This window comes from Bombus pyrosoma, linkage group LG12 (assembly GCF_014825855.1).
Source record: "Bombus pyrosoma isolate SC7728 linkage group LG12, ASM1482585v1, whole genome shotgun sequence".
In the NCBI taxonomy this organism is placed as follows: domain Eukaryota; kingdom Metazoa; phylum Arthropoda; class Insecta; order Hymenoptera; family Apidae; genus Bombus; species Bombus pyrosoma.
In genome coordinates, this window is record NC_057781.1 from 10,969,118 (window position 1) to 10,996,491 (window position 27,374).

Sequence of the window (27,374 nt, forward strand, 5' to 3'; positions counted from 1 at the left end):
CCCTCCAACTTCTTCCTCTTTTTCTCTTCCTCTTCTTCTGCTTACTCTTCTACGCGCTCTTCTCCGCTTACTTCCCTCTCTAACCACACACACGCTCTTCTCTTCCCTTCCTCCCTTCCTCTCTCTTTCGGCTTCTCCCTCTGTCCTTCCTTCTTGCGCCCTGCTGCTGGTGGTATCTTCTGGTCCCGTAGTTGGCAGAGGCAGCCTGGAGAGTTCGATTCTCTTGGCCGCGAGTTAGCGGAGAGCACTGAGAGAGCGGGGGAGGCACAGACTCTGAACACAGTGTGAGAGCACACGAGCTCTCGCGGAATCGAGAGAAGCCTCTCTCCCGATCCTTTCGGCGGAGGAATTCTAGCTGGCGTGGCTCGGCGGCCGCCTCCACCTTCCTTCCCTCCACCCGAGTTCATTCAGAGCCCTCCCTGGATGGGACGGTCCACACACCACGTCTACTCGGTGCCGGGTTCCCCGCGATATTTTGTGACTGTCTGTCCGTGCGGTGCTTGTGCTAGCCTGTGCTCCTCGGCTCCCTAGACCCGTCGCGGAATAGGGAGGTCGAAATGACCCGGTTGGGATTGCGGTGAGTTGCGATTCATCTTACTATTCTCTTCTTTCCAAAATTCTTTTCTCCTTACTTTCCTTATATTTCTTTACCTCCTTCTTCGTCTTCGCCTTCTTCTTCCACTCCTTCTTCTTCTTCTTCTTCTTCCACTTTTGCCATTTCCTTCTTTTTCGCCGTTCTTACTCGTTTTCCTTCGCGGTAATCTTACTGGTTCGTCAACCTGTTGTTACGTCAATGATCTCTGTATTGCGCGAACACGTGCATTCGGTAACCGTGTTGCTCGTGTTGTGCTTTTCCACCAACGTGACACGGAAGCATTGTTCGAGATACATATCTCACCTCCGTGAACTCTGACGAACTACTGTTGTGCGTCGAATAACGTGCTCTTCTCCTCGTTCCACGAGACATCTTAGTTTTTGCAGTCACCCTGCCTAGACCTGCCTTTCGTACCTGCTCCCGTTCCACCGATCTTTCTTCGGTCGATCCTTTTATTCTTCTTTAATTGCTCCGTGCTTGCTCTCCCTCGGTGCACGCGCCACGAGTATTTCAATGATGCACGGAGGGGGCACTTTCATCCCCCCGTTGCATACCGACGGATCGACGAGTGGATTTCAAGGACGAAACCCGCGTGTATTTATGCTCAATTATCCTTTTGACAGAGAACCTAGCACCGTCTCGTGCTTTGTATCGCGAAAGACGTCCGTCCATTCGATCGGTATTTTTGCGTTAATCGCGCGTACATTAGTTTTCGATACGCGAAGTGCTGTGAAATATTTCTTCGGGCGCCTTTATTTATGCAGATAGCGGATTTTTATATTTAAAATATCGCGGCAGACTAGTAAAATTCTTCATGATTCTACCGTGACCCATTTTTCTAATCTCTTCTTTCGATACGCATGTACCTATTTGTCTGTTTTTTAACCCGATACGCGAAGCGATAGAGATTTCTTGGAAAATTCCTCTTGTATTTTGCTTTCTATTTTATTTGTACGATTTAATTCACGTCGAACACTCGCATTTTGATCATCGAAAATTGCAACGAAACCTCCTAATTTTACATTTTACACTTTCGTTCGTAGCTTTCTACAAATTTCTCGCATCGCTGTATTTTACACATTATTATTTCCTTTTTCTTAAATAAATTCTCCACGTTCTCTTTAATATTTTCTAGTATCTTCGGCGTTAAGGTACAAGAGAATAAAAATTTGATTTGTCCATGTTTTATTACGTTTAAGTCTGTTTGCACGATAATTTACTAACGAACGATATTAGTGAATCGACGAGCGACGAGCTATAGGGTACAACGTTCTTTCGCGGAACTTTATTCGTTCGATTTTTAAACTTCGTGTCGTTACGCAACAAAATTTATCGATGCTTCTACGGTAGAACTATTGAGAACCGAGGTTTCGTTCAAACAAACGATATAAATATTTGTAAAGTTACTTATATAGCAGTTCTCTTTTCTTTTTCATATTTATTAACAAAATGAACTCGGGAAATTTAATGTGAAATTTTCTAAATTCTCGAGAATCTATAATAACGCGAGTGAACTAACAAAATGATAATTTCCACTTTAATAAAATAATTAGGAAAAATTGTTTTTTCAGATTCGTCGCATCCGCAGTGTTCCTGGCCGGGATAGTTGGTGGGGTACGTACAGCAATCATTTTAATTTCGCTAATCTCTCGAATCGTAACACATTCTCACTCTGTATATCGCTCGACGCTGACAAAACGAGAAGATCTGTGCGATCGGTTCGATTCATTCATCGATTACGCCTTTGCGTTGGTACATTCGAGCACGCAACGCACGTGCATGGAGCGTTGCATCGAACGACTAAAAAGTCAACCGCGAATCGAGAGGATCGCGTTTCGTGGCGCGTGCTCTCCGACCTTCTGTCTTTCCTCCTCAGTTCGCTTCATTGTGTGCACTGTGCACGTTCGAGAACCGATGGAGTTGCGAGGGCGAAAAAGCTCGATTCGAAGGTCGACAGATCTTTGGCTGGCGTAACACGCACGACTCGCGCGAGCACATTCATTGCCCACGCGATTAAATCATTCGGAGCATCGCGTCGCGTCGCGTCGCATCGCATCGCGTCGTTGTGGTTTTACGTTCTTACGTTCCTCCGCGGAAACGCTTGCCAGACTTTAGGCTTTTTCTATCCATCTGCTGAACGAAATCGATGGAATTGTTTCGGAAATCGCATGGGAATCCTTTGATGATTTGTTGGTTTTGTTAATTAAATTGCGCGTCCGCCGAGTCATGGTCACAGTTGTAATTAATGGGACCTGTAGTTGTTTAATAGTTAGAAGGCATCTTTTATCTTTAGATGACACTAACGTAGGTTGGATGATATAATTGGAAGTGAGCTTTTGATCAGTTAGCTCAAGGTTACTTACTCAAGTTGTAGTTTCTAAGCAATTAGTACATACTTAATAGCTACCATATTTTGTTATTGTATTACGATCGATAGCGATCGATTAATCCAAAGTCGATATAATACATTGTTTATGTTAGAAAATATTTGTAAAACGGTGACATGAGACGATGTGTATCATATATTTATAGCGATAATACGTTACTGATAGCATTAATAGAACCATAGCAAGTAATACAAATGCGCGCAAAAGTAATTGCTCTCCAGGCTGAATATACTATTCGAAAAATGGAAATTTCTCTTATAACGCAATTTCGACGAATCGCAGAAAAGGAGCATTCTGCGGTTCCATATAATAACGATGCCATGGTTAACGAACTGTTTCAAAAACTCAATCTTCATCTGAATAGGATATCGGTACTTTCGATAAATTGCTACGCGAAACTGTTCACCGGTTTTACACAACTCGATTTCGAGCAACGATAACAAGAAATTGTTCTCCAATTGCACGTCATATTTCACCGAATCGTTCCAAGGAATGCTTTATGCCACTCTAGAAATTGTCTCTTCAGCACGCCATATCACTATTTCGACGAATTGCTCCAAAACACCGTTCTTCCATCGATCCCACGCAAAATCGATACAATTTTGATAAACTACTTTTCAAAGTATCAGCTTGTTCGAAAAATTCCTGTCGAAAGTTACAACAAAATTTAGCGTATCTTTATAGAATTCGCGCCGTATCCAATAATATATCCATCGCTTCTATATATACAAATTTTCTATCCTTTTTGCTAACGAATTCTTCGAATAACTTTTACAGACATCTAGAGTAATTAAATATTCAGGCTTATGTCTTACGAACAAGCTTTCTAAATACCACGATAAATAGTAACAAACCTATACTATGTTCTACGAATACGACAGATAGCGTTAAATTATCCATCTAGGAATAAAAATTTCCAGTTCGCCTTTTATCTGCGAATTTCAACGTTGCGTCACCGAAACAGAGAAAATTGTTTCGATATATTATTATTTCTTCTTAACTCCTTTGGTATCCAAGGACAGAGACATTATCGTTCTATCGTTACAATTTGATAGAAGGTTATGATAAAAATTCTTCAAATTTGTTAAATTATCCAGTACGTTGTTTTCGATAATGTTGCTATATACACGTAGAGATATAAAATGTTCTCCGGCGTTCTTATTTCTCTTTTAGCAAACTTATTTCCGAGCAGCGTGCATCGGGCACGCGGTCGATAACGCGAAGATCATGTCGCAGATGCGATAAGAGCGTTTCAGCAGATTTGTCGTCGACCAACGACGGAAAGGTGTTAAATCCGAAATAGGGCAGCCGTCTGTTAGCGACCAGTTCGCCTACGAGACGCCGTAACCGCGCTTTGTGTAATTTTATTACGCCACGTACACGTGTACCGCGCGTACAAGCACATAAGCCAGCTTAGTCACTATTGAAAATAGTTTGGAATTGACCGCGGCTGGATTACCATCGTCTAAAGAACTTAATCGTCCTTTTTGGCTCTCCACGACCGCATGTTCGTTCTTGCAAGAGGTTATTGGTTTGGTAGATTGCGTTTTGGGGTTGAATCGAGTTTAACCTTCACACCATCGTTATGGTCGAATGCAGCTGTGTATGTAGATATCTACTATTCGCTACGCGATCCGATTTTAGCCCGTGTACCGTTAAAATTTATCCTTTGTTGCGGCAATCTACGATGATATTACATGTATACTGATAGTAACGCAAAACAGACGAAAAGCGTGGAAATCGTAGAACCTCTCGAATTGTAGAAATCGCAATTTCTCGAGAATAGTTGGTGAAATTAACTAGTTGTCCCGAAGTTTGGGCATTCGATCGAAATCTGGATTATCAAACATTTGATTATCATAGCTTGATAAAACGTTTTGACAGAATCTTCTTGAGGGCAGTAAGCCCTCTTTCAATTCTTTTCTCCATCGAAGCTTGGGGACAGAACAAAAAAAAAAAAAAAAAAGAAAGAAATTGGATACAATAAAAATGCAAAAAATCCAATCCAAGTTACGTAAAATAAAAAAGAATATTCCAAATGAAAATAACGAAATATAACAATAACTTTGCAACTCCTTAACGTAAGAGTCGTAATGTTGCTCATTTTCAAGGTATTTTAGTTTTACTACGAAAAATCCTACTTTACGTTAAACGCAGGCTTAAACAGTAGTTCTGTTCTCGTCGTATTTTCTTTCTTTTACCTGACATCATAGGATTAAGAAGTTTGCACAGCAAATTCGCCGGATGAGAAGCATATTTATTTTGACTGTTTTACTCGTATATCGTTAGCAGCTGCATTCTACACTTTCATTCGTAGAATATTCGTGACTTACGATGACACGAATCGATTAGCCGATTATGTCCCTTCGATGTTTCGGATGCACCAGCCGAGGTGCCTGTATACCGGCTGTAATGGTAAAACGTTCCATTCTTTCTCTACCTTTTACAGTTGGCAAGCTGCTATTACGCGAGGCTTAAATTTTAGCGTCTCGTGCATGCTCGGTGATGCGTGAAACGTGAAAAATTGTTTCGCGAGGCGGGAACCACTCGCGCCGTAGCGAAAGTGTTTAGTCAGAGGAACGGGTTTACGGAGCGGCGGGATTAACGATGATCGTCGTGAAGTCAATTGCACGTTAAAAACTCTTAAAGATAGCGTTATTCGCCGGATAAATCGCATCGAACGAAATTCTGAATGCGGTAATTAACAGTCTAAAGGCCTGTGTAACTAGACTTTGATCAACGTTGATAACGATTCTTGTTGCACGTTTCGCGATAACAGTTTTACCGAACGAAGTAATTTAGTTTCCTTTGCTTGTAATTTATCGCTCATGACCAGACAGCGATAGAATTTTTCACGAAATCTGCGATTTCGTGTATTGTATATAGGGCAAATGATTTTGAAAATGTATTGCAAAATATTCCGTATTAATTATTTTGACATTAATCAGTTCATCGCTATTTTTCTTGAAATACCGTGCTGCGTTTATCATTGCAGAGAGTGAAGTTATAACTCAACTATGAAATTAAAGGGATGGGTATTTTAATTCTCGAAATCTTAATATTCACTGCCGTAGTTTTCAACTCGCCATGCCGTGTATGTTGTCGACAAAGTAAATTACTTGGTTCCTTTCATCGTATTAACGTACACATATCACACTTGCCTCTTATGAATACGCGTCGTCCATCGAGATTACAAAGATCGCTGACCAACGAATTAGCGAGCCTCGTCCTACACCGTATTAATCTTGTTGAAATACGTGTTGCTCCGTAACATCGTCGCATTCTTGTTCTTTCCACTTTACGGATGATCGATGCGACGCCCGAACGGTTCGTACGAGTTTCATATATCGAAGAAACGTTGAAAGTTATTAATGCGGATATCGGTTGACTATTAATTTATAGTAGGTTCGAAATAGTGACTTGATTTTAATTGATTTTGACTTGAGCTGTATCGATTTAGTGGAATTACTGAAAAGTAATGCGAATGAAACGAGGAATACAGCGAGCTGAAGTTGACAAACAGGAATGACGGAGGATCGAAGGAAAAAAGGATCGTTCGGGATCCAAGCTGGAACGGGATGGCTGATTGGTTACGTAATCGCGGATTCACGAAGGCGGCCAAGAAACGCGATAAAAGGAACGATTCTTGAACCGTCACGAGAAGATAGTCCCGGTATCTAGAATGAGAAAATTGGGCTGGCTTCGTTGAACGGAATGGCCGTGTAGATTGAGTCGTTTTCGTGGATGCTCGAGGACAGAGATGCGTGTGACGTTGATGATAATTTGGTTGGAGGTTTGGTCGAAAGGAGAAAACGGAGATTCTACTTTTGGAAATATTTCTTCGAACAAATTTCTCCGTTTGCGGAACTTGCCGTATGAGATCTACAGGCAGGTGTATGCTTCTGGTCGTTGTCTGTCGTTGCCAGCAAAGAGAACTTGCGATGTTTGCGTAGCTGTAGATATTCTACTGTAGATAGTATCGATAGTATCGTAGTTTCATTTTGTGAATCGAGGAGAATGGAGATTATATTTGTTGATTATTATTTTTCCAATATTTTGGGTCTGAGTATTACGAGGCTGGTAATTGGTCATTTTCTATAAAGTCAACGTACGTACAAATTAATCGTAAATAATTGTAATTCAAAATGAAATATGTAATATCACGGTAAATCGAAGTAAACTGAATTTTGAAATTTGCTAGAATTACAATTGTAACTTGCATTTGTCGATATAGAATAATGTACAATTAATTCTAAATGGTAATAATAGCGAATATGGATTAACATGTGTGATCTAAGCAATTAGTATTCGGTGATTGTATTTCGGAAATACAGTTTTATGTTACTTTGTACTCGTTAATCAAACAACAAAGTTGTTAGGTGAAAGACTAGCTGAGAAATAAACATTTTTCCGACTTTTATACTTTTGATAGTATTATCATAATGTGGTCATAGTAATAAATAATCTTGCTTGCATCTTTTCTATTTTATGCCACGCATAAATTATAGATAAATGGAATAATTTAAAGCTAATGTAGCGCTAAGCGCTACGTAATATCTATGATTCATTGTTTGGAAATAAGTACATTATCGTATGATAATTATGTTTCGTATTCATAGCAGCTTCTTTAATCTCAAATTGCAACTACAATCTCCACTGATCTGTCTACAACATCTGAAATTCTGCCTTTGTTTAATCTTCTACAACATCAAACTCCATTTATCAAAGTAGATTGGTTATAATCGTTTAATAATTATACAAATAAAAGATTTGATTAATCGGGGTTTTAGAGTTGTATCAACAATTAAACGTGAATGGGATCAAAGTGTGATAAAAGTAGAAGAACGTTACGTGCTTAGACTGTTGGTTGAACATTCGAGGATCGTTTGATTCATCTTATAAAATCGTAAGAATTGACAGAAATTGTAAAAATGATTTACCTCGCGACGTATCGCAAAACAGCAATTTTTTACTTTTCTGTAAAAAGTTGGACATATCCGTAGCAAGATCTTATATTCTTGCATCACAGAATTGAGAAGGCATAATCCTGTACATATTTTCAGCAGTGATGTCAGTAAATCAGTTTCGCGTGTAACTCGTGACGAGGTCGTTGCGAATTATCGTATTATCAGCGTCCAGATGTCTGTATCGCTTCGTATTATTAGAATTCAGGATGAAGATTCGACGAATTATGTGAATCTGTTACGACATATGATCCGCTACAAATTGCTATAAAAATAAGCGATTCTTGATCAATAAATATATTTAGCAAAGATCACAAAGATATTACAATACGTACATAAACATTTTCTATGCTTTGTCTCGCGAGTCTCCCTCTAAATTCGTAACTCGTCGAATTCGCTAAGTAGACAAATACTTTTTTCAAACGGTGATAAAATTGTTGGCCTTTAGAATTTTCGAGACTTTTGCCGCTTCTGTTCTCAAAGTTTCCCAAGATGTATGGCATCGACGTGACACGATTATCTTCTGTTTCGATAAAGCCCGTACTATTTCATTCAGCTTTTTCGAGGGAAATGTTCGAGGGAAACGCGCGGCAGAGAGGCTGGCCAGAAAGGGAACCGAAGAGGAACAGCGTGCGGCGCGTCACTTCGAAACGATAACGGGCGAAGCGTTATCTCCCGCGCTTCCTGTCAGCGCGTACCATTCCGAAACTTAAAAAGGATAAAACGTGAAAACGAGGGCAAGACAATGACTTTCTGCGAACGCGATGACGCATCGACTGAATCGAGCTAATTTGTATAATATGGTCGCCGTACGCAGACAGGACTAGATCAGCGATCGAGCGATACAGAAATTGGTCTGCGTGTGTCGAAACATATCTCTTGGAAAAAGATGTCGCTCTATTATATGTACGTACGATGCACTGCCGTTCGTGAGCCGTTAAACATTTTGGTAGGTTCGTAGTTACGCTGTACCGCTCATGTTAATCTTCACCTTGTGAGTGTTTGCACGGTGTATTTGAGATGTTACGTGATTTTTCAGATGTTGCAAGATATTTTAGAGAATAGGTGGAAGGCTTAAGCAACAATCGTGGTGCTTTGGATTTATGAAGTTTACTTTTTGGTTAAATTTATACAACGTTATTTAATATCGCCGTAAAATGTAGATTATCAAAGTTCGAATTAAATATTTCAATCAAAAATAAAATGTGCTCTGTCGTACAAGAAGCGTAGCTGATAACTTATCGACAGTTGATGCAACCTCAGAAGTACCTATTAAATATTAAGATGTAAGAAGATCCTCTTGAAAACGTTTTTAGTCTTCATATCTAGGCATTTGATACATACGCTTAGCTATGCTCTCTCGTTCTAGCGCGAAACATGACTTTTATCTTAATCGTCAAGTCGTATTATATCAAACATTTTTTATTTGTATGTTCCTTTTTTCCTTTGTAATTTATAGAACTAAAATTCGTCAGGAATTTTTACTTCAAGTACTATCCCGCACGTCATTTTAATTCGTTTGTGCCGAGTCTAATCATTTTCTATACACGGCATGCATATATATATATATACACATTTATTATTCTAAATCGATAATTAAATTTAAGTCGAATATAGCCAGTAAGTACCAATACATATTACGTTATTAATTTATTTATTTCACTTTTAGTTGACAAAGTGAAAAAGTTATTTGTACCTCTTTAAGAATAACAGTCGTACTATTCTTTTTAGAAAAGTCAATACATACGCACATATTTGTCGAACAAAGTTTAATGTGTTATGATCAATTTGTTCTGTATATATAATTGCAATATGGTAACAATCGTAATTATGTTAGAATATTCTATTAAACTCCTTTAACTTTTTTTGTAAGCAACTGCATATTCGAAAATTGTATTTTTCATCAAATTAGATCAATTTAGTGTCTGTGAATGATTGGACACATTCCGTCGGTAAAGTAGTTTATAGATCCTTCAGTCAATACCCTCAGATCTGCATGATCTACAGCTCAATCGATATTTACGTTTATCGCGCATCTTCGTATCGATTACTGAGATCTGATCGATTCTGATTGATTCTAATCGATTACTTGATCTACCGACAAGTAGACAATTGATTTCATGTCGAAAAAACTTCAAGTTATACAAAATTTCATAAGATAGGTGAATTCACAATTTATTTGGTAAGTTATTCGAAATATTTCAATCTCATTTTTATCGTTCAACTTGGAAAATCATAATTTTCTGAAAGTTTTAGCACCGTCTTTATAACAAAAACGTGCAATCAATAAATATTGCATAAAAGATTAATTTAAATTTAATTGTTCTAAACTACGAAATAAACGAATATATATAACTGACGTGCTCGATTGGAAAGAAATTACATTTCAGACGATGAAAATCGATGAAAATGTATAGTATTATTAAATATATTGTAGAAATAACAAGATGGGATTTTTCGTGAACGTACTGCGGTAGCGAACGTGTTAAAAGGTTACTATAACTGCAATAGAAAACAGAAAATGAATGTTCTCTTACAATTAAACAATGTTACCTACTTTCGAAGAAGTCGTCAAATAAATCTCCGTTCTATTTTATATCTTTTTCTTTTCCAGCAATATAATCACACATCATGGTCGTACAATCCTCCGCCTGTTGTTCCACTTGGACGAGGTGATATTGGAAAACCAAATAGTACTGACGACGATTATAATATTTCACCACGATGGAGAGCTTTTGTTACGAACAACGAAGGTAACGACGGGGTTTATCTCTTCTTGATTTTCTCTGCATAGAACAAAATTTTCGCTGCACCTCTTGCCGATAAGTATAATTGGATAATATTTTCAATTCTATGTACGGATATCTAGATAACTCCTTTTTATATCCTTTTTATACACTGACGAAATGGAAGATTATCTTTAGAAAAAATTTATTGCAAAGGCGAACAAATACCTCTGTTGAAGCTTTAAAATAGTATTTCTCGTTTCTGAAAATTTTAGCACTGCTTCTTTCCTCTCCGGATAACCTAACCCCAATCGTTTAGTTGATCTTCTCTTTCGTATTTTTATGTAGCTTTTCCCTTAACTTTTATTAAACCGATTGTCTGGTTAAATGTTTATTAATTTTTGCTTCTCCTTTATCATTTTCTACCTTCTTAATTGAAAATTATTAATTTGTGCTGTGTAAATACTTTGAATACATTCTACTCTTCCTGTGAAACTTGTAATTTCACTTGTAATTATTTGAATAATATTATAATAATTTGACATGACATATATAGTAAGATGATCTTGCTTTCTACTGTATAGATTCTGAGGAAGATAGGCGGTACTTAAATAACCAAGGCCAAGGCTATCAAGGTCAGAATTACGATGATCGGTACAACAGATACCCTGATGGCGATGAATATAATCAGAGAAATGATGATTCCGGCGGATATCAAACTAATTATGGTAATAAATTTAAACGATCTTTGACAAAACTTTATACCTCTGATAAAGCAGTGGCACATCAAACAATTATTTCTTTTTAATCATAATGCGATATTAAAATTAAAAAATCAGTAAAAATGCACTTATCACAATTTCCCTCTTTGTCCTTCATATTATTCATCGTGATTTACATACATATGTAAATAATATAAAGGTAAAGTCATGTAATAAGTTAAAGCACGTTGAAATAATTTATTGAAACAATCCTGTTAAAAATTTTAACGAGTAGCAAGAATATGTCCTGTATTAATCGTGCTATTTGTTAATAATTTTCCAAGAAACAGCACTCACCTTCCTTCCTTCGGAACGATTCCGTCGCAGTATCTCCAGATTTACGAATTCAACTTCGGCCTACTAATTAACAGGACCGTACATTTATCTTTTCTCTTTACAGCGTTGTGTAATAGTTTCCTATTAATCGATAGCGCCAGCGGTTATTGCGCGCGCGCACAAGTTTATGGTTTTCCATAAAATTTAATAGGCTAATAGAAAATTGAATTTTGAAAAGGCATAGAACTGATGTCGCTTGGGCTTCGAATGAATTATTTTCATAAAAAAACAAAACTTTAACAGGCGAGAAATTTGTCGAATTTCACAAAATAGAGCTGTGACGAGTAACGTGCATTTTGTTTCGAAACCTTTTCTTCGCCTCTCATTTATGATTCTGCAATTGCACGGCTTTATAATTTTCCAAGCTCGTGCGTTTTGGGTGAAAGACTATTTTGAATTATAATTTCTGCTAAAGCTATTTCTTTATGTTAACGTCAGCGAAATTTATATTTTTCGGTTCATTTACGCATTTGTTAATGGTCGTTTACAATCTTTTTCTCCTATCTGTAGCCCTTACGAAATATCGTCATATTTATCTAGGGATTTCATTCTATGAAAATAACATTTCTGCCTATATTTGAAAAATATAAATTTGCATATACATTCGCTGTAACGATTATAGTTTATTTTTTAGATGATACTAGTTGTCATGGCGTTAAATACGAAAACCAGCGTCCCAATTCATACGATTTCATTCCCATCTTTCCATCTCATAGATCGTCTATCCGATTCGTTTAACACGAGTAATCTTCTCTTCTCAGGAGGCTTGGATCAAGAATCCTACAACCAAGGTGAAGATCAAAGCCCGTTGGATCCTTACAATCAAGAAGCTGGCGATCCTTACGGAAGATCTGGAGGTTACGAAGACCCTTACGGAAGAGGAGAAGCCGGAGGAGAACAAAGATCCAGAGATTCTTCTCGCGATGGCTACGATAGAAATTATGGATCCAGAGACGATTATGGACGCGGAGATCCTTACGGACAACGCGGATACTCTTCGGAGCAACGTGGAGGATATGGCGCGGCCGGAGATTCGGAAAATTATCCGAGTAGTTACACGGTTGTGCCAGTTCCAGGATACAAGCCACAACGAAACTGTACCGGATCGGCCTGCTGCGTGCCAAAATGTTTCGCGGAGAAAGGTTCCAGAGTAAGTGTTCGTCGAAGGGAATTTTGTACGCAAAATTCATTTCTTTTTTTTTTACGGTAATCACGAAAATGTAAACTTGTAATACATAATTGAATATTATATTTCAAGACAATACGAGAAAATCACAGGAGGCGTCGATTTCGAATGTTAATTTCGAAGGAAATGTTGGAGTTACGAATGGAAAAGAATTAGCTATAAAATCAGTGTTACTGTCGTATTCCTTTTGTTTCCTACTAAATTACGATGGTTGGGTTTTTAACTCAGAGGTGAAAGTAATTTGATGTAAATTTCGTTTCGGTATGAGTTATAGGACAAAATATGAGTAATCGCAAAAACACGCATTATGTTATATACATGTATATAACAGAAATGTAACAGATATCTGCAACAGAATGTTAGAACAAATTAAATGAATATAATTTTTATATTATACTAGATTTGTGAATTTTTAATTCATTTTGACTTGTGTGCACAGGGACCGCCAGGTGTAATGGGGCCACAGGGACCTAAAGGTCAAAAAGGATTTCCTGGAACAGAAGGTCTTTTGGGACCAAAGGGAGAAAAAGGTGATCCTGGTCCTCAAGGATTACGCGGTCCGAAAGGTGACAGAGTATGTACTGATTTACTATTAATGTTCGCTTTCGTTTGTAATAATATACAATAATGTATTGTTAACAATAATTTTTTCCAGGGTAAAATGGGTATACCTGGATTCTCCGGTATAAGTGGTGTTCCTGGAGTACAAGGTCCGCCCGGAGCTCCTGGTCTACCTGGTCGTGATGGTTGCAATGGAACAGACGTACGTAATAAATTATTTTTATTAGTAATGCTTATTACGAGAATACGGATGTTTGTGCATTTATGAGAAATTCTGAAGTAAAAAATGAGAATATGTGATAGTATAAAATGAAAATTTGAAAATTTTTTTGACGATTATCTTTCAGGGTGAACCTGGTCATGCTGGTCGTCCTGGTGGTACAGGTCCTCGTGGTTATCCAGGTCCTCGAGGGCCCAAGGGAGACAAAGGTCAATCAGGGTTCGCTGGTAGGTTCCCTGTAGGTCAAAAGGGAGAACCGGGTATAGACGGTGTTAGAGGACCTCCAGGACAACCAGGATTACAAGGAGAACGTGGATTTCCTGGACCGAAGGGTGATCGTGGTCCTTATGTAAGTTACTGTTTGTAAATACTTTCGTATACTGTACACTTAACCGTGTTAAAAGCGAAGTTCGTTTTAATATCGTTCGTTTGCAATAATAATATTATACTGTTATTGTTTGTAATCATTGAAAATAATAATTTTTCTACACTGTATCTATTGACAAATAAAACACTTATATTGGTGAAGGGTTAATCTATAAACGATAATAGTACGATATCGTGAGTTAAAATATTCAACTGTCGTATTCAGGGTCCGCCTGGTCTACAAGGACCAAGAGGAGAAAAGGGAAACATGGGTCTTGCGTTTGAAGGTCCGAAAGGTGACAAAGGTCAGAAGGGAGAGCAAGGACCTCCTGGATCGCCTGCAGTCGGCGGCTTTCTACATCCAGGAGAAGAAATAGCAGGTCCACAGGGAGATCGTGGTGAAAAAGGAGACATGGTATTCTTTTTAAATACTTAAAATTTACAAAATTAAAATAAACAAAGAGTACATAGATTTTGTCAATAACGTTTTAAACTTTTAAGTTCTAGTTTTTTTTTTAAAAAATGCAAATATATGTATGAGCAATTTAGTGTATCAAAATTTGCATTTGTATACATTATTTATATAGTCAAAGAGTACCTAAATGAAGTATCAGAGGATATAAAATGCAATCAGAGCAATTGTACGGTTATATACGATCTGTTCCTTTATATCTATTTTATTTCATTTGCAATGATAGGGTGAAAGAGGGTCAGACGGTCAAAAAGGAGAACAGGGACCAATTGGTGATCATGGTATTCCTGGTACTGCAGGTATGAAAGGAGAAAAAGGTCTTCCAGGCGCACCAGGTATTCGTGTAAGTATATTTATTCGCTTCATTTAAACGTGTTGTTTTCCTTGGATCTATATGGTCTGAAATGATTATTATATTTTAATAGACGTTTTTAAAGTCTAGATAGTTTTCCAATATTTGGTTATATTGGTATTCAATATAATCTCACTCTTTATAAACAAAGTATTGCAAAACGGAAAGTATTTGAAAAGATATAGACGCGAATAAGAAGCGAGGAGAACAGCAATGTTAATGATAAAGTGAAAATGCAGGATAATGTAAATTAATTTGTACATTTACTATATTCAGGGACGGGATGGTTTCTCTGGACCTCCAGGTCCACCTGGACGCAAAGGTGATCGAGGTTACGACGGATTAGACGGTCTTCCAGGTCGTCCTGGACAGAAAGGAGAACCAGGTCGAGATGGATCTATGGGTGTTCCAGGCTTACGAGGACCACCTGGTCCACCTGGAGTAAGTATTACTAGCATTAATCGTATGTGTTTCTTCCTAAGAAACAAATTCTATTTGTTCAAATAAAAACTTTATTTCTAATTGCTAATTGCAGGGTGGGAAAGGTACGCCAGGGCCTCCAGGACCAAAAGGGCCTCAAGGTTTTCCAGGACCCACTGGACCTCGCGGTGCCGATGGATATCCCGGAGATCCAGGACCAAGAGGTCCTATTGGGCCACCAGGAGGACCTGGTTTAGCCGGCATCCCTGGTCCAGAGGGTTTACCGGGAGAAAAAGGAGCAAAGGGAGAACCTGGGATCACAGGATTCCCTGGACCAACAGGTCCCCGTGGATTTGATGGTCCGCCAGGTTTAGCAGGTGCACGAGGACCGCCAGGAGAGAAAGGCGCGTCGATTATGGTGGGTATTTATTTAGAAATCAATACGAATCGATACTCGAATATTTAATAAGTCGAACCAATTCTTCTTTTCCTGGATATTTTATATTTGCTTAAATGTGTTTTTATTTAAAATGAAGTTTGTCCAAATCCTAACACTAGAGTTACCGGCCTTTAACACGTATCTAAATAAGTTATACATGGTTAATTAAATATGTAATTAGAAAAACAATAAATCCGATGCCAGTTATATTGAGTGGTTTGATAGTTCTAATTTGTTTGATATTTAATATTAATTGTGATAATTAATAATATTTCGAAAATTATAGGGTCCCAAAGGAATGGATGGAGCGCCCGGTAGAGATGGCGAGAAAGGACAAAAAGGAGAACGAGGTTACGCAGGACCGCGTGGAGTTCCTGGTGACGTGGATGGTATTCCAGGAGCGCCCGGAGAACCTGGTTTACCAGGAGAACCGGGAACGCCAGGGAAAAACGGCATTCCAGGTTTTCCAGGTTCACCTGGTGAGAAGGGAGAGATAGGAGGGCGTTGTATAGACTGTCTACCGGGATTGCCAGGAATCAAAGGTGATCGTGGTTTCGATGGACAACCTGGACTTCCTGGACCACGAGGTCCGGCTGGAGAACGAGGATTCCCCGGAGAACCTGGCAGCGACGGATTACCTGGACCAATTGGGCCACCAGGGCCTCCGGTATTTTCAGCACATTATTTTACCTTTCATATTTCAAGGAAATATTTTGAAAGAAAAGACTCGCACAGATTTATCAAGTTATTTAAATTCAAGTCGTTTGAGTTAAAACAATATCCAATGGGATGTAGATAACTTTACCAGCACGTACCGGAAATTTATAATTAAGTAGAATTAAAATTTCAACTTATGTAATAGAAAATAGTTACTATATAGTGTATTTCCGATTATTAGGGAAAAGATGGTATCCCTGGTGCAGCAGGTCCACAAGGAGAACCTGGTACTCCAGCAATAGTTACGGAAAACATGCTTAAAGTAGAAAAGGGTGACAAAGGTGTGAGGGGTCCGGTAGGAAGAGATGGTCCACCTGGTCTTCCTGGTCCGCCTGGAGAAAAAGGTCCGATGGGATTTGAAGGTTTCCCAGGACCCAAGGGTATTGCTGTAAGTTATTACGATCTCAACTTTCACGATTCTGTCAATTTTCGTCCGTTCAAATTTCGAAATAATTATGTAATTCTATAATTCTTAATTGGTTTTTGATGCGTTTAATCGAAAAGTGTGTTTAAAATATCAAATACGTGTACTATTATGTAGAAATACTATAAAATCTGTTTAGAGCAGCTGATAACTTTTATCGTAAATAATTTTTTGTATGTTTCCAAATAGTTTTCTGTTTTTCCTGAAAAATTTGTTTAACTTATGTGACTTTTGAAATACACGTATGATATATTTTTTTATTAACAAAGTTCCCCATTTTGGAATCATCATCGAATCTATCGAATGTATACAAATATTTTTATAACCCGCAAATAGGGATCAGGGCAGCAAATGCGTTAAATAATTTTTCAAAACTTTTCATTCCGTTATTGTTTGTAGGGAGATCGTGGATTCCCTGGTCAAGATGGTATTCCTGGAAGGCCATGTGCTCCTGGTCGAAAAGGAGAACCTGGTCTTAGTGTGAAAGGAGAACATGGAGAACCAGGCCGAAGAGGTGAAACAGGTGCAAAGGGCGAACCTGGTCCATTAGGAGATAAAGGAGAACCCGGTAGATATACTTTGTATTTCTTGGAATTCGTGTATTGTTTCTTATTGTAGGCTTTAAACCGTTTCAGTGCTCAATAAGTAATTTGATCATTTCTATTTTAAATAGGTCTGTGTCCAATTCCGGATGAATTAATTAAAGGCATTAAAGGCGACAGAGGTGCTCCTGGTGAAAAAGGAGAGCCTGGTCCACCCGGAAGGGATGGGTTAAGCGGTGACAAAGGTTTACAAGGTATTTCGGTAAGTACAAACTGTATTTCCTATTTGATACAATTTTTTGTTATTTACTTTCATTGAAATTTTGATTACTTTTACAAATTTAATATTATATACTCATGTATTCGTAACATAATAATGAACTATTGTGACTAGGGCCCACCTGGACCACCGGGATCAATTGGTGCACCTGGGCCCGTTGGACCAAGAGGATTACCAGGTCCTCGTGGTGACAAGGGTAACATAGGACCAATGGGTTTCCCTGGGGAACCTGGTCGTGAAGGACCCAGAGGGTTCCCAGGCGCTGCAGGATTGAAAGGAACAAAAGGTGAAGTTGGTATCTCGGTCAAGGGTAGTCCTGGATTGCCAGGACCACCAGGAGAAAAGGGAGAGAAAGGTCTTCCAGGACCACCAGGAAAAGAAGGTCCTGATGGCCTGCCGGGTCTGCCAGGATTTTCCGGAGAGAAGGGTGATGCAGGTATTCCAGGCATAAGTGGTTTGCCTGGTGCACCAGGAGAAAAGGGAGATACTGGTCCGATGGGACCTCCAGGCCCACCTGGTGTTGCTGGAATTCCTGGTATAGACGGAAATAAAGGTATGCAATTCCTAAATTCTACAGTTTATACAGTAGTTACGTAAAGTATTTGCGCATGCCCTTACGTTTTAATGAAACGTTTTCTTTATCAAGTTCCACAATTTCGTTTTCGTGGCATCAAATTTTTGTAGCGATAAGAAAGCATTTCTAGACAATGCAAAATTTAATATACTTGGACCTAATTAAGTCGTATATAAATATTATAACAAATACAACGGTGCATAAATAACTTTTGTAGCCACTGTAGGCGTCTCTCGTGAATCATTCATTTCAAATTTCAAAGTAATATAATATTTGTCACATAAACGTAATTGTTTTGTATATCAGGTGAACCGGGATTGCCGGGCGAGGCTGGCAAACCGGGACTCCCAGGATTCCCAGGTATCAAAGGTGATCGTGGCGAACCGGGTATCGATGGATCGAAAGGTTACCCAGGAAGACGTGGTCTACCTGGTTTACAAGGTAGACCTGGTATAGAAGGTGCACCTGGTTTGAAAGGAGAACGAGGTGAAAAAGGCGCCCCTGGTTTCCCTGGATTACGTGGAATGGAAGGAAAACCTGGCCGACCTGGATTAACTGGACCGAAAGGAGATTTAGGTCATCCAGGTTTACCTGGTCTTCCCGGAAATGTTGGATTCCAAGGACCTAAAGGTGATCAAGGTTTACCAGGATTGCCAGTAAGTCTTTTACATTCGTAAATGCTGATTTAAGCTAATTGCTCGATATTTGTAATATCTTCAATTGAAAAGACTGAAAAGGAATATTATATATATTTATTAACTGGTATTTATTACTTAATATGATAATAGGTAATAAGCTTTTATACTTTTGAGTTATAAAACTTGTATCTTTCTTTTTCTTTCAATGAATACAATTAAAGATATTTGTGCCGCCACCTTATCGCAGCGAATTTGTATTATGACCAATAAGGATTTAACGAAGATAGTGGGAATTGAAAATTTATTGTAACCATTAATCTCGTTAGGGACGCAAAGGAGAACCAGGTCTAGTTTCTGAGAAAGGACAGAAAGGTGAACCAGGAATGCCAGGTATCCGTGGTCCTGTTGGTCCCCCTGGTAGAGATGGCATTGACGGAGACAAAGGAGAACGTGGATTGTCGTGTAATTGTGTAGACGGACTGCCAGGTCTTAAAGGAGAACCTGGTCTGCCAGGTCGCGATGGTTTACCAGGACCTATAGGGTTAAAAGGTGACGCTGGAGTAAGAGGTTTCCATGGTTCTCAAGGAGATACAGTACGTTTTATTTTTTACAGTGAACAAAAATTCATAGCAAGGAGTTTAATTTAAAATATCTTTAAATTACCAGGGACCAATGGGTCCACCAGGTGAACCCGGAACACCTGGAATCGACGGATTACCAGGTGAGCCAGGTGACATCGGTCCACAGGGCCCACCTGGTTTCCCTGGTTTGGATGGTGATGTGGGAGCTCCAGGACATCCTGGCCTCAACGGTGGCAAAGGAGACCGTGGTTTGCCAGGTAAGAGGTTGAAACTCTTTTTAATTTTATGAGAAAATGTACAAACTAATTTTGTAGAAACTAATAAATTTAATTATTTCACAAGGTCTTGTTGGGGAACCTGGTATCCGTGGTGCGCCTGGAGAAAAAGGTGACCGGGGACAACCTGGACCGACAGTTGCGATCAAAGGTGAGAAAGGTGAACCAGGTATGCCAGGATTACGAGGTGTAGCTGGAGAGAAAGGGGACCGTGGTGAGGAAGGTCTAGCTGGTTATGATGGCGAAAAAGGAGATAGGGGCACATCAGGTCCAGTTGGAAACCCAGGTCCACCTGGCCTCCCTGGACCTAAAGGTATTCTTGCATTTTTTATCGTTAACGCAATTCAATTGTGTCTGCAAAGATCAATCTTTGATCGACTATGTGAAATGTGTTATTTTAGGTGAAGAAGGTCCACGTGGACCTACAGGAATTGCTGGACTAACTATCAAGGGTGAGAAGGGTTTACCAGGTATGCCAGGAAAGCACGGACGAGAAGGAGTACCAGGACGATCAGGAGAGAAGGGAGAACGAGGATTACCTGGTTTACCAGGACATAAAGGAGATCAGGGACCTTATGGCCCTGTCGGGCCACAGGGCGAGAAAGGTGATATGGGACTTATGGGTCCTCCCGGTTTACCAGGTCAAGATGGAGCTCCAGGTCATAGAGGACTCTCGGGACAAATAGGTCCAAAAGGTGAAAAAGGTGACAATTGTATACCAGAACCAGGTCTGCCGGGACAAAAAGGAGAACCAGGATACCCAGGTAAATGGACAGGGATTAATAAATTATTAAATCATCCAATAGATTCCTGCTGTTTATTTAAAACCTCCCTTTTTCAGTACCATCTCCATCTTTCTCCTTTTTTTTTTTTTTTAAACGAATAACAGATTTAGTATAACTCGCAACTTTTGACACCCTGAATCGATAAACTTCTTGTTTCATTTACCTGATTACGTTTGGAGGTAAAGTGCCGAACATGATTAACCCTTAAGATCAAAATTTTCTTTCTTAACGCAATCGCAAAACTAATTCGTGCAAATACAAGATATAATGAAAATTGTTTATTATCCAATTTGACAAATTACGAGGCAACTACTAAACTTAACTCAAATAATTTCATCTTATTCTATTTGAAATACGTTTGGTAATTTTGTAAACACGTTCATTTTACTAAATTTACAGGAGTTCCCGGAATTGATGGACTCCCCGGTGAAAAGGGTGACAGAGGTTGGCCCGGTCTAGAGGGTTCACCTGGTCTGGATGGAGAAAAAGGTGAAAGAGGATTCCCAGGTCCAATAGGAAAAATGGGTGCTATTGGGTTTGTTGGTCAGAAGGGTGACAAGGGTCTCGACTGCCTCGAACCACCGATGGGACCAAAAGGAGACCGTGGTTACCCTGGTACGGTCAATTACGTCAAAATATCGAAAATTAAAGTTTTATAGATATCATGATAAGTAATAGCTTGACTATATTAAATTCAATGAATGAGACGCATACACCTGAATATTCCGGCTAAGATTTATCGCGTGCATGTTCCTCCTTAATTCCATTTAGTATCAAAAATATGGATAATATTTATATATATTCGAACATTTTACTATCTGACAAAAGTTCATAATAAAAACGCTGCGGACTTTCCGAACAGCTCAATGTGTAAATCATTTACTTGTATTCATAAATTGTAATTAATTTATAAATCATATCTGCATTGGTAAATCATTTATAATTGTACTAATTTGACTTATATTTATGTCGTTAATTATCAATTTAGTTATTTTTCATATTTTATATTTGAGCTTCTTTTTTCTTTCCTGCAGGACCGACTGGCCCGCCAGGCCCGCCAGGAGAGAAGGGAGTTTCAGGTCAGCCAGGATTCCCAGGATTGCATGGAACGAAAGGTGCACCAGGACTTCAAGGACCACCAGGTCCAGTTGGATTGCCAGGATTGCAAGGACCTGTTGGTGCTCCTGGTTTGCCAGGTCTTCAAGGACCCGTGGGTCATCCGGGTGAACCAGGAGAACCAGGACTACCATGCGAAGCTGCGCCTGACTACCTTACTGGTATCTTGCTGGTAAAACACAGTCAAACTGACAGAGTGCCTGTTTGTGATGCAGGACATATCCAACTCTGGGAAGGATACAGTATGTTATCTACAGATGGCAATGAAAGATCGCACTCACAAGATTTAGGCAAGTACCACGGATGAAAATTAAATTACCGGAAGTATTTATTGTTCGATTTTTCCTTAACTTAAATAATATCTAGACCATAATATCTATGCTGCCCTTTTCCCTTTTTAAATTCTCCTCTTCGTCTATTCTGAGTCACCTGTCTAATAAATGATCACGAAACAGGTCACGCCGGCTCGTGCGTACGAAGGTTCTCGACGATGCCGTTCCTCTTCTGCGACACCGGCAACGTTTGTAACTATGCAAGTCGTAGCGATCGTTCTTACTGGTTGTCGACCACTAAAGCAATTCCCATGATGCCTATTGAGGGGACAGCGATAGAGGAATACATCTCCAGGTACGTTGATCGTTTCCATGAAACAAAATCGCCGGAGCACATCGAATGCCTAGCTACGTTTCCTTCGAATAAGTTGTTTCTTGTAGCGTGGATCTATGTCGCGGAACGAACGTCCGTTCCACATCGATCAACCGTTAAACACGATTATGTCGCCACCCCTTCGACGCAGGTATCGCTGGGAGAAGAAATATAGCGAGGTCATAGAGTAATAGGAAAAAGACATATGTTACTTGCAGACGTTTTGTTCGGATAATAGAGAATTCGAATATTTTAAAGTACTCGTATAATGGGAACTCGGATACTGCTGTATTTAAAAAAATAGAGTGCAGTATACTATTCGAGAAAAAAAACCTGTATGTTATAAAAAAAAAATTCGTTACATCAATTCGCTAATGACTTTTGTGATCTGAGATTCAAGATGCTTCTGAGATGATCTGAGATTCTACGAGATGCATACAACCTCGGACGCGGCATCATCAGTCGATGTTGCTAAGTAGTATTTTGATTCACAACCTCGCTGTATCTCTCTAAACAACTTACAAACCTCCAAAGATATAAGTAATTTTTTCGCGATTTGTTCAACCGAACGGAAATCGATTGACTTGTCACGATAGCTAGAAGGAAATCGTATAGATTTCGTTCGATTTGCTCCCATTTACCATGGGAAACTCGACTGAACTCTATTTGCATCTCGTATTCGACACGATGCATTGGAAACGAGACGTTGGTCTCGTTGACGCGTTATTTGTATGAACGCTGCTTGGTTTTACGGTGGGGCATTTTTATCGTCTCTTCTTCTCTTTTTCTATTGTGGAAATGTTCGCGATCAAGTTCAGATGATTGATATTGATATAGATGGATACCTGGCAACTTTCAAAGGATTTACGACTAGACAGTAGCGCCGTTTCTAGAATTAATTATTTAAAAAATATCGTAGATTCATTTGTTTTAAGTACGGCGAAAAGTAAAACAGACCTGCGAAATAATTTTAATGATACCTCTATAAATTGATTCTCGATGTTGAACATTGGATCTTGTTTCAATAATCATGCTTTTCGGATATAATTTATGTAACAAACACGCACATTGAAAGTTTACGCGAGTATCCAGGTATTATAATAATTTATTGTTCCAATTTACTGTTTTATACAGACTGTTCCGATGCGTAATTTATAACTTGCCGTTATGAAAAATCGTTGATACAAATATTCGAAACATTTAACATATTTAATAATATAAATTACAAGAAGGATAAAGCATACGCTATTCTTTGAACGAAGGAATAATTATTTACATTGTTTCATTCGTCATTATGCCAAACTATGTAAAGTGAAATTTTATTCTGCGTGGAAATCAGTTGCAATTTCAATGCAAGCGTCACGACATTTTAGTTTATATAAAGTTACAAACATTTCCATGAGAGTAAATAGACAGGGGTATGCAAAATGAAATTGTTAATTTAATATACGTTTGTTAATAATTTAACTTCCAGAAGCAGTTGTTACGTACAGATGCTAAATAATACATATATATTTGATATATCGCATCGCCTGATAAAAATGTTACTCGAAATCAAATTAATTATTCGTTCGAGTCAAAACTATCGAACATGGTAAAATGGTATTATGAGTATTAATAAATGAAATTTTATTTCGTTCTACAGATGCGTGGTTTGCGAGGTTCCAGCGAATGTGATAGCCGTGCACAGCCAGTCATTGAATATTCCAGATTGTCCACACGGATGGACCGGCCTTTGGATCGGATACAGTTTTGTCATGGTACGAACATTTCTTTCCATTTCTGCACTCAAACGTGTAAATTTGATTACATACGAAGTTCTTATAAAAATTCAAACGAACAATCGAAAAGTAAAAATAAATTACTACGTTTATCCGATTAATTACATTCGTTCGTAAAAGTTATCATATCAGGCACCTTAACACTGAGTTCGTCATATTCAGCAAGTCACATACTTATCGTATTTTTCCCCTGTAATCTTTATTTATTTTAAGCATTTCTGTCTGCCTCTTTACATGCACGTTCGCGTGTTAAATTTTTGCTCTCAAAGTTATTTGGCAAACATCGTATTTAACGCGACGTATTTTCTACACGCCTCGACGAGTACCTCGTTCACACTCTTAAACACGCGTCTCCACCCTTTTACCTTTTCGTCGAACTTTTTACGTCGAAACGCCTCACAGGCCTCCTCGGTTCGAAGCTTCCCCCCGTTTTCCAATTCAAACTTTTCTCGTTTTACGTCGATAGAAATCCCGAATATCGGAAAACGGGGATTCGACTAATTTTCACGTGCTTCCAGCATACGGGTGCCGGTGCCCAGGGTGGAGGACAATCCCTGTCCAGTTCCGGATCCTGTCTGGAAGATTTCCGTACAACGCCATTTATCGAATGTAACGAAGAACACTGCCATTATTACTCGAACGAAATCAGCTTTTGGATGACGACGATAGAGGACAGGCTTCAGTTCCAAAGGCCTGAGAAACAGACCTTGAAGGCAGGCAACCTCAGGTCCCGAATAAGTCGCTGCCAAGTGTGTATAAAGAACACGTAAATCCATGTAAACCCGCGTGTTTATGCTCTCTTTCCTTTATTCCCCGCGTTTTTTCCTTCTTTCATCTTTCCTTTTTGTTTACTTTTTCCTTCTTTTTTCTTTATTTCTTCCTTTTTAAAACGACGCCAATTACCTTTATCGCTAACTATAAAGAAGGTTATACATAAGACGGAATTAGGTCTGGAAGGAAAAGGACCGAATAAAAATTTGCGGAAGACGAAAGAAACTGAGAGAGATTTTTGCTCCTTGTCGTGCTCTCTTTTTGACCTCCGCCGCAAATGTCTCGTCCTCGTTATTTTTAATCTGTCTCCTTTCCCTTTCGTTTTTCTTTTACTTCCTTTTTCTCCGTATCTCTTCTTCTTCCTATACACAGACTCTCGAAAGTATTATAATATCTGGACGCTTGTAGACACCTTTTTGATAGATATACTATATATATATATTATAGGGAACGTTATGAAATTTCATAATCACCATAATCACACTCAACTATAGCGATTATATCGATAAAGTTTAAAAATCTGGAAATATATATAGAGATTACACGATATCTGGTACAAGTATATCTTTTGCAAAGATTATCGCACCATCTTCGGCATTTATTATTTGTTTAAGCTATTCATACTCTGTATTAATATATTAACTAAATACTAAATATATATTTGCAGCAAATATCTTGCAACATGTATGTACATTTTCCGATTGCTTTCAAATTTTATCAATACGATCGTGATAATAGTATCTGATCACAGTGATAATGAAATTTCAAAATGTTTCGTATAACATGGGCGTTGTATTTCATACAATGCGGACGTAAAAGTTTTCTCTGGTAAATGTTCAAATACTTTCGTGGACCAGTGTATTTATCTTTCTTGTCATGTTCCTAATGCTTTCCTCGTTGATCCTTTCTTTGGTCAAAAATCTCGTTTTACACTTGTTTTTACTGCCGCCTTTGAATTTCCCGCGAATTGCTTTCCTTCCCATCACGAGATCGTATATGCCGTAAGTTTTATTTCTATAACTATTCAAACAAGTGCCTAGCGTACTATTCTCTAGCATGTAAAATAATATATATATATAAAAGTTTATTATAAATATTATATGTATATTTATATCTCGTAAATCTTGTATGAAAAGTAAGTTCATCGTACTACTACGGACACTGCCCATATCCAATATGGCATATTTTACATATTGTATATTAATATAAATGAACTTAGCCTGATAATCGTGTGAAGCCAAATATTTAAGTGAATAGGTATTTTGCTACTGTAGCTAATAAAATTCTATTTTCAAACTTCATTCGTTTTATCTTTATAACTGATTCTTCTTCGACTTATCCTTTCATTTATACCGAAGATTAACAAATTTTAATCTTCTCGTTCGTACGAAATTGTTCGCTACGAACAATCTTCAATTTTTAGCTGCTAGAATTTGAAAAACACTGACAAAAAAAAAAAAGACACGTATACAAATACGAAAATAATTTGTTTTGCTCAAAAAATAATTATATAAACGTATCCTTTCGTATCAAACCATTTCTTTAACAAAAATGTTCATATTTCTGTTTTTTCGAACAGCCGCGGAGAGGCGCGATCGCGAGGAAGCGCGTCAACGGGACGCCACGAACTGATCGATCCCCTATTTCGATTAGGATAATAGAGGTAGTTTAATTAGCATAACACTTGATTAATAGTTCAAAGATATTATATATTTCCAACAACTTTGTAGAGAAGATAGTTACGCTGGTGCGTAGATATAAGTGAAGTAGGTGAATGGTTGAAGGGTGTAAACCCGGGAAAAAGATGTTGACTGTTCTAAAGACGATGAACCAGTGAAGTCCAGCGACGATGCTGTTGCAAAGGAAAACTCTTAGTCGGTGGTGATCGCCCCCCCCCTCCCCCCACTGTTCGCTTGCGAGTGTAATCTGGGGGAAAATTTTTACCCGATGGAGCAATAACCATAAGGAACCTCTCGACTCGAAGATGTTTTATGCCAATTGATGGCCTTAACGATAAATCAAAAAGCCTCGTTTTATGACAGTTCCTTGGAACTACCGCGGTCCGCTTAATTTTATGCGCACAGCTGGTGGCCGTCTCGAACCTAAAGATTCGCCGGACGTAACCATTTTCCTAAAACATAAGACACAGTATAAATTATCCAAAGAGAATTTATCATTGCGTATATGTATATACCATAATGTAGCAAAAGTTTCGTAACTAGTGGAAATTTGAGTAAAAAACTGAATTCCTATCGAAGTACGGAATGCCGACCAAATTGAAATTCATGGAGATTCAAAAAATATTCCAAGTTTCGTTCAATATGTTGAAACCGAGCACGTTTTCACCTTGAACGAAACCTGCTTCGATCCAAGAACGATTCACTACTAGTCCGTCTGGTTAAAATGTAAACACGATCTATGGTGGACAAACATAGACGAGATTTCCTATACCTATAGACA

General features: G+C 38.5%; 1 protein-coding gene and 1 long non-coding RNA gene across 2 annotated transcripts; one reads left to right on the plus strand and one right to left on the minus strand.

Annotated features, from left to right (window-relative positions):
• Positions 1 to 203: 203 nt before the first annotated feature.
• On the plus strand, positions 204 to 26,215 carry LOC122573289 (collagen alpha-1(IV) chain). The gene is made up of 27 exons (XM_043739407.1): positions 204 to 577; positions 2,167 to 2,209; positions 10,561 to 10,699; positions 11,257 to 11,400; positions 12,531 to 12,919; positions 13,395 to 13,529; positions 13,611 to 13,718; positions 13,864 to 14,085; positions 14,329 to 14,517; positions 14,801 to 14,917; positions 15,203 to 15,367; positions 15,462 to 15,764; positions 16,072 to 16,452; positions 16,684 to 16,890; positions 17,326 to 17,494; positions 17,600 to 17,730; positions 17,863 to 18,301; positions 18,629 to 18,978; positions 19,287 to 19,553; positions 19,627 to 19,798; positions 19,884 to 20,129; positions 20,218 to 20,580; positions 21,001 to 21,216; positions 21,636 to 22,007; positions 22,173 to 22,344; positions 24,008 to 24,122; positions 24,662 to 26,215. Exons 1-27 carry the CDS (start codon positions 558 to 560, stop codon positions 24,911 to 24,913), a joined length of 5,826 nt encoding a protein of 1,941 aa, XP_043595342.1. The 5' UTR covers positions 204 to 557; the 3' UTR covers positions 24,914 to 26,215.
• On the minus strand, positions 25,002 to 27,348 carry LOC122573299. Its single transcript, XR_006318703.1, has 2 exons — positions 27,109 to 27,348; positions 25,002 to 27,045 (listed from the first exon to the last, which is right to left on the minus strand). It is a non-coding gene; the product is annotated as an uncharacterized LOC122573299 (long non-coding RNA).
• Positions 27,349 to 27,374: the final 26 nt, after the last annotated feature.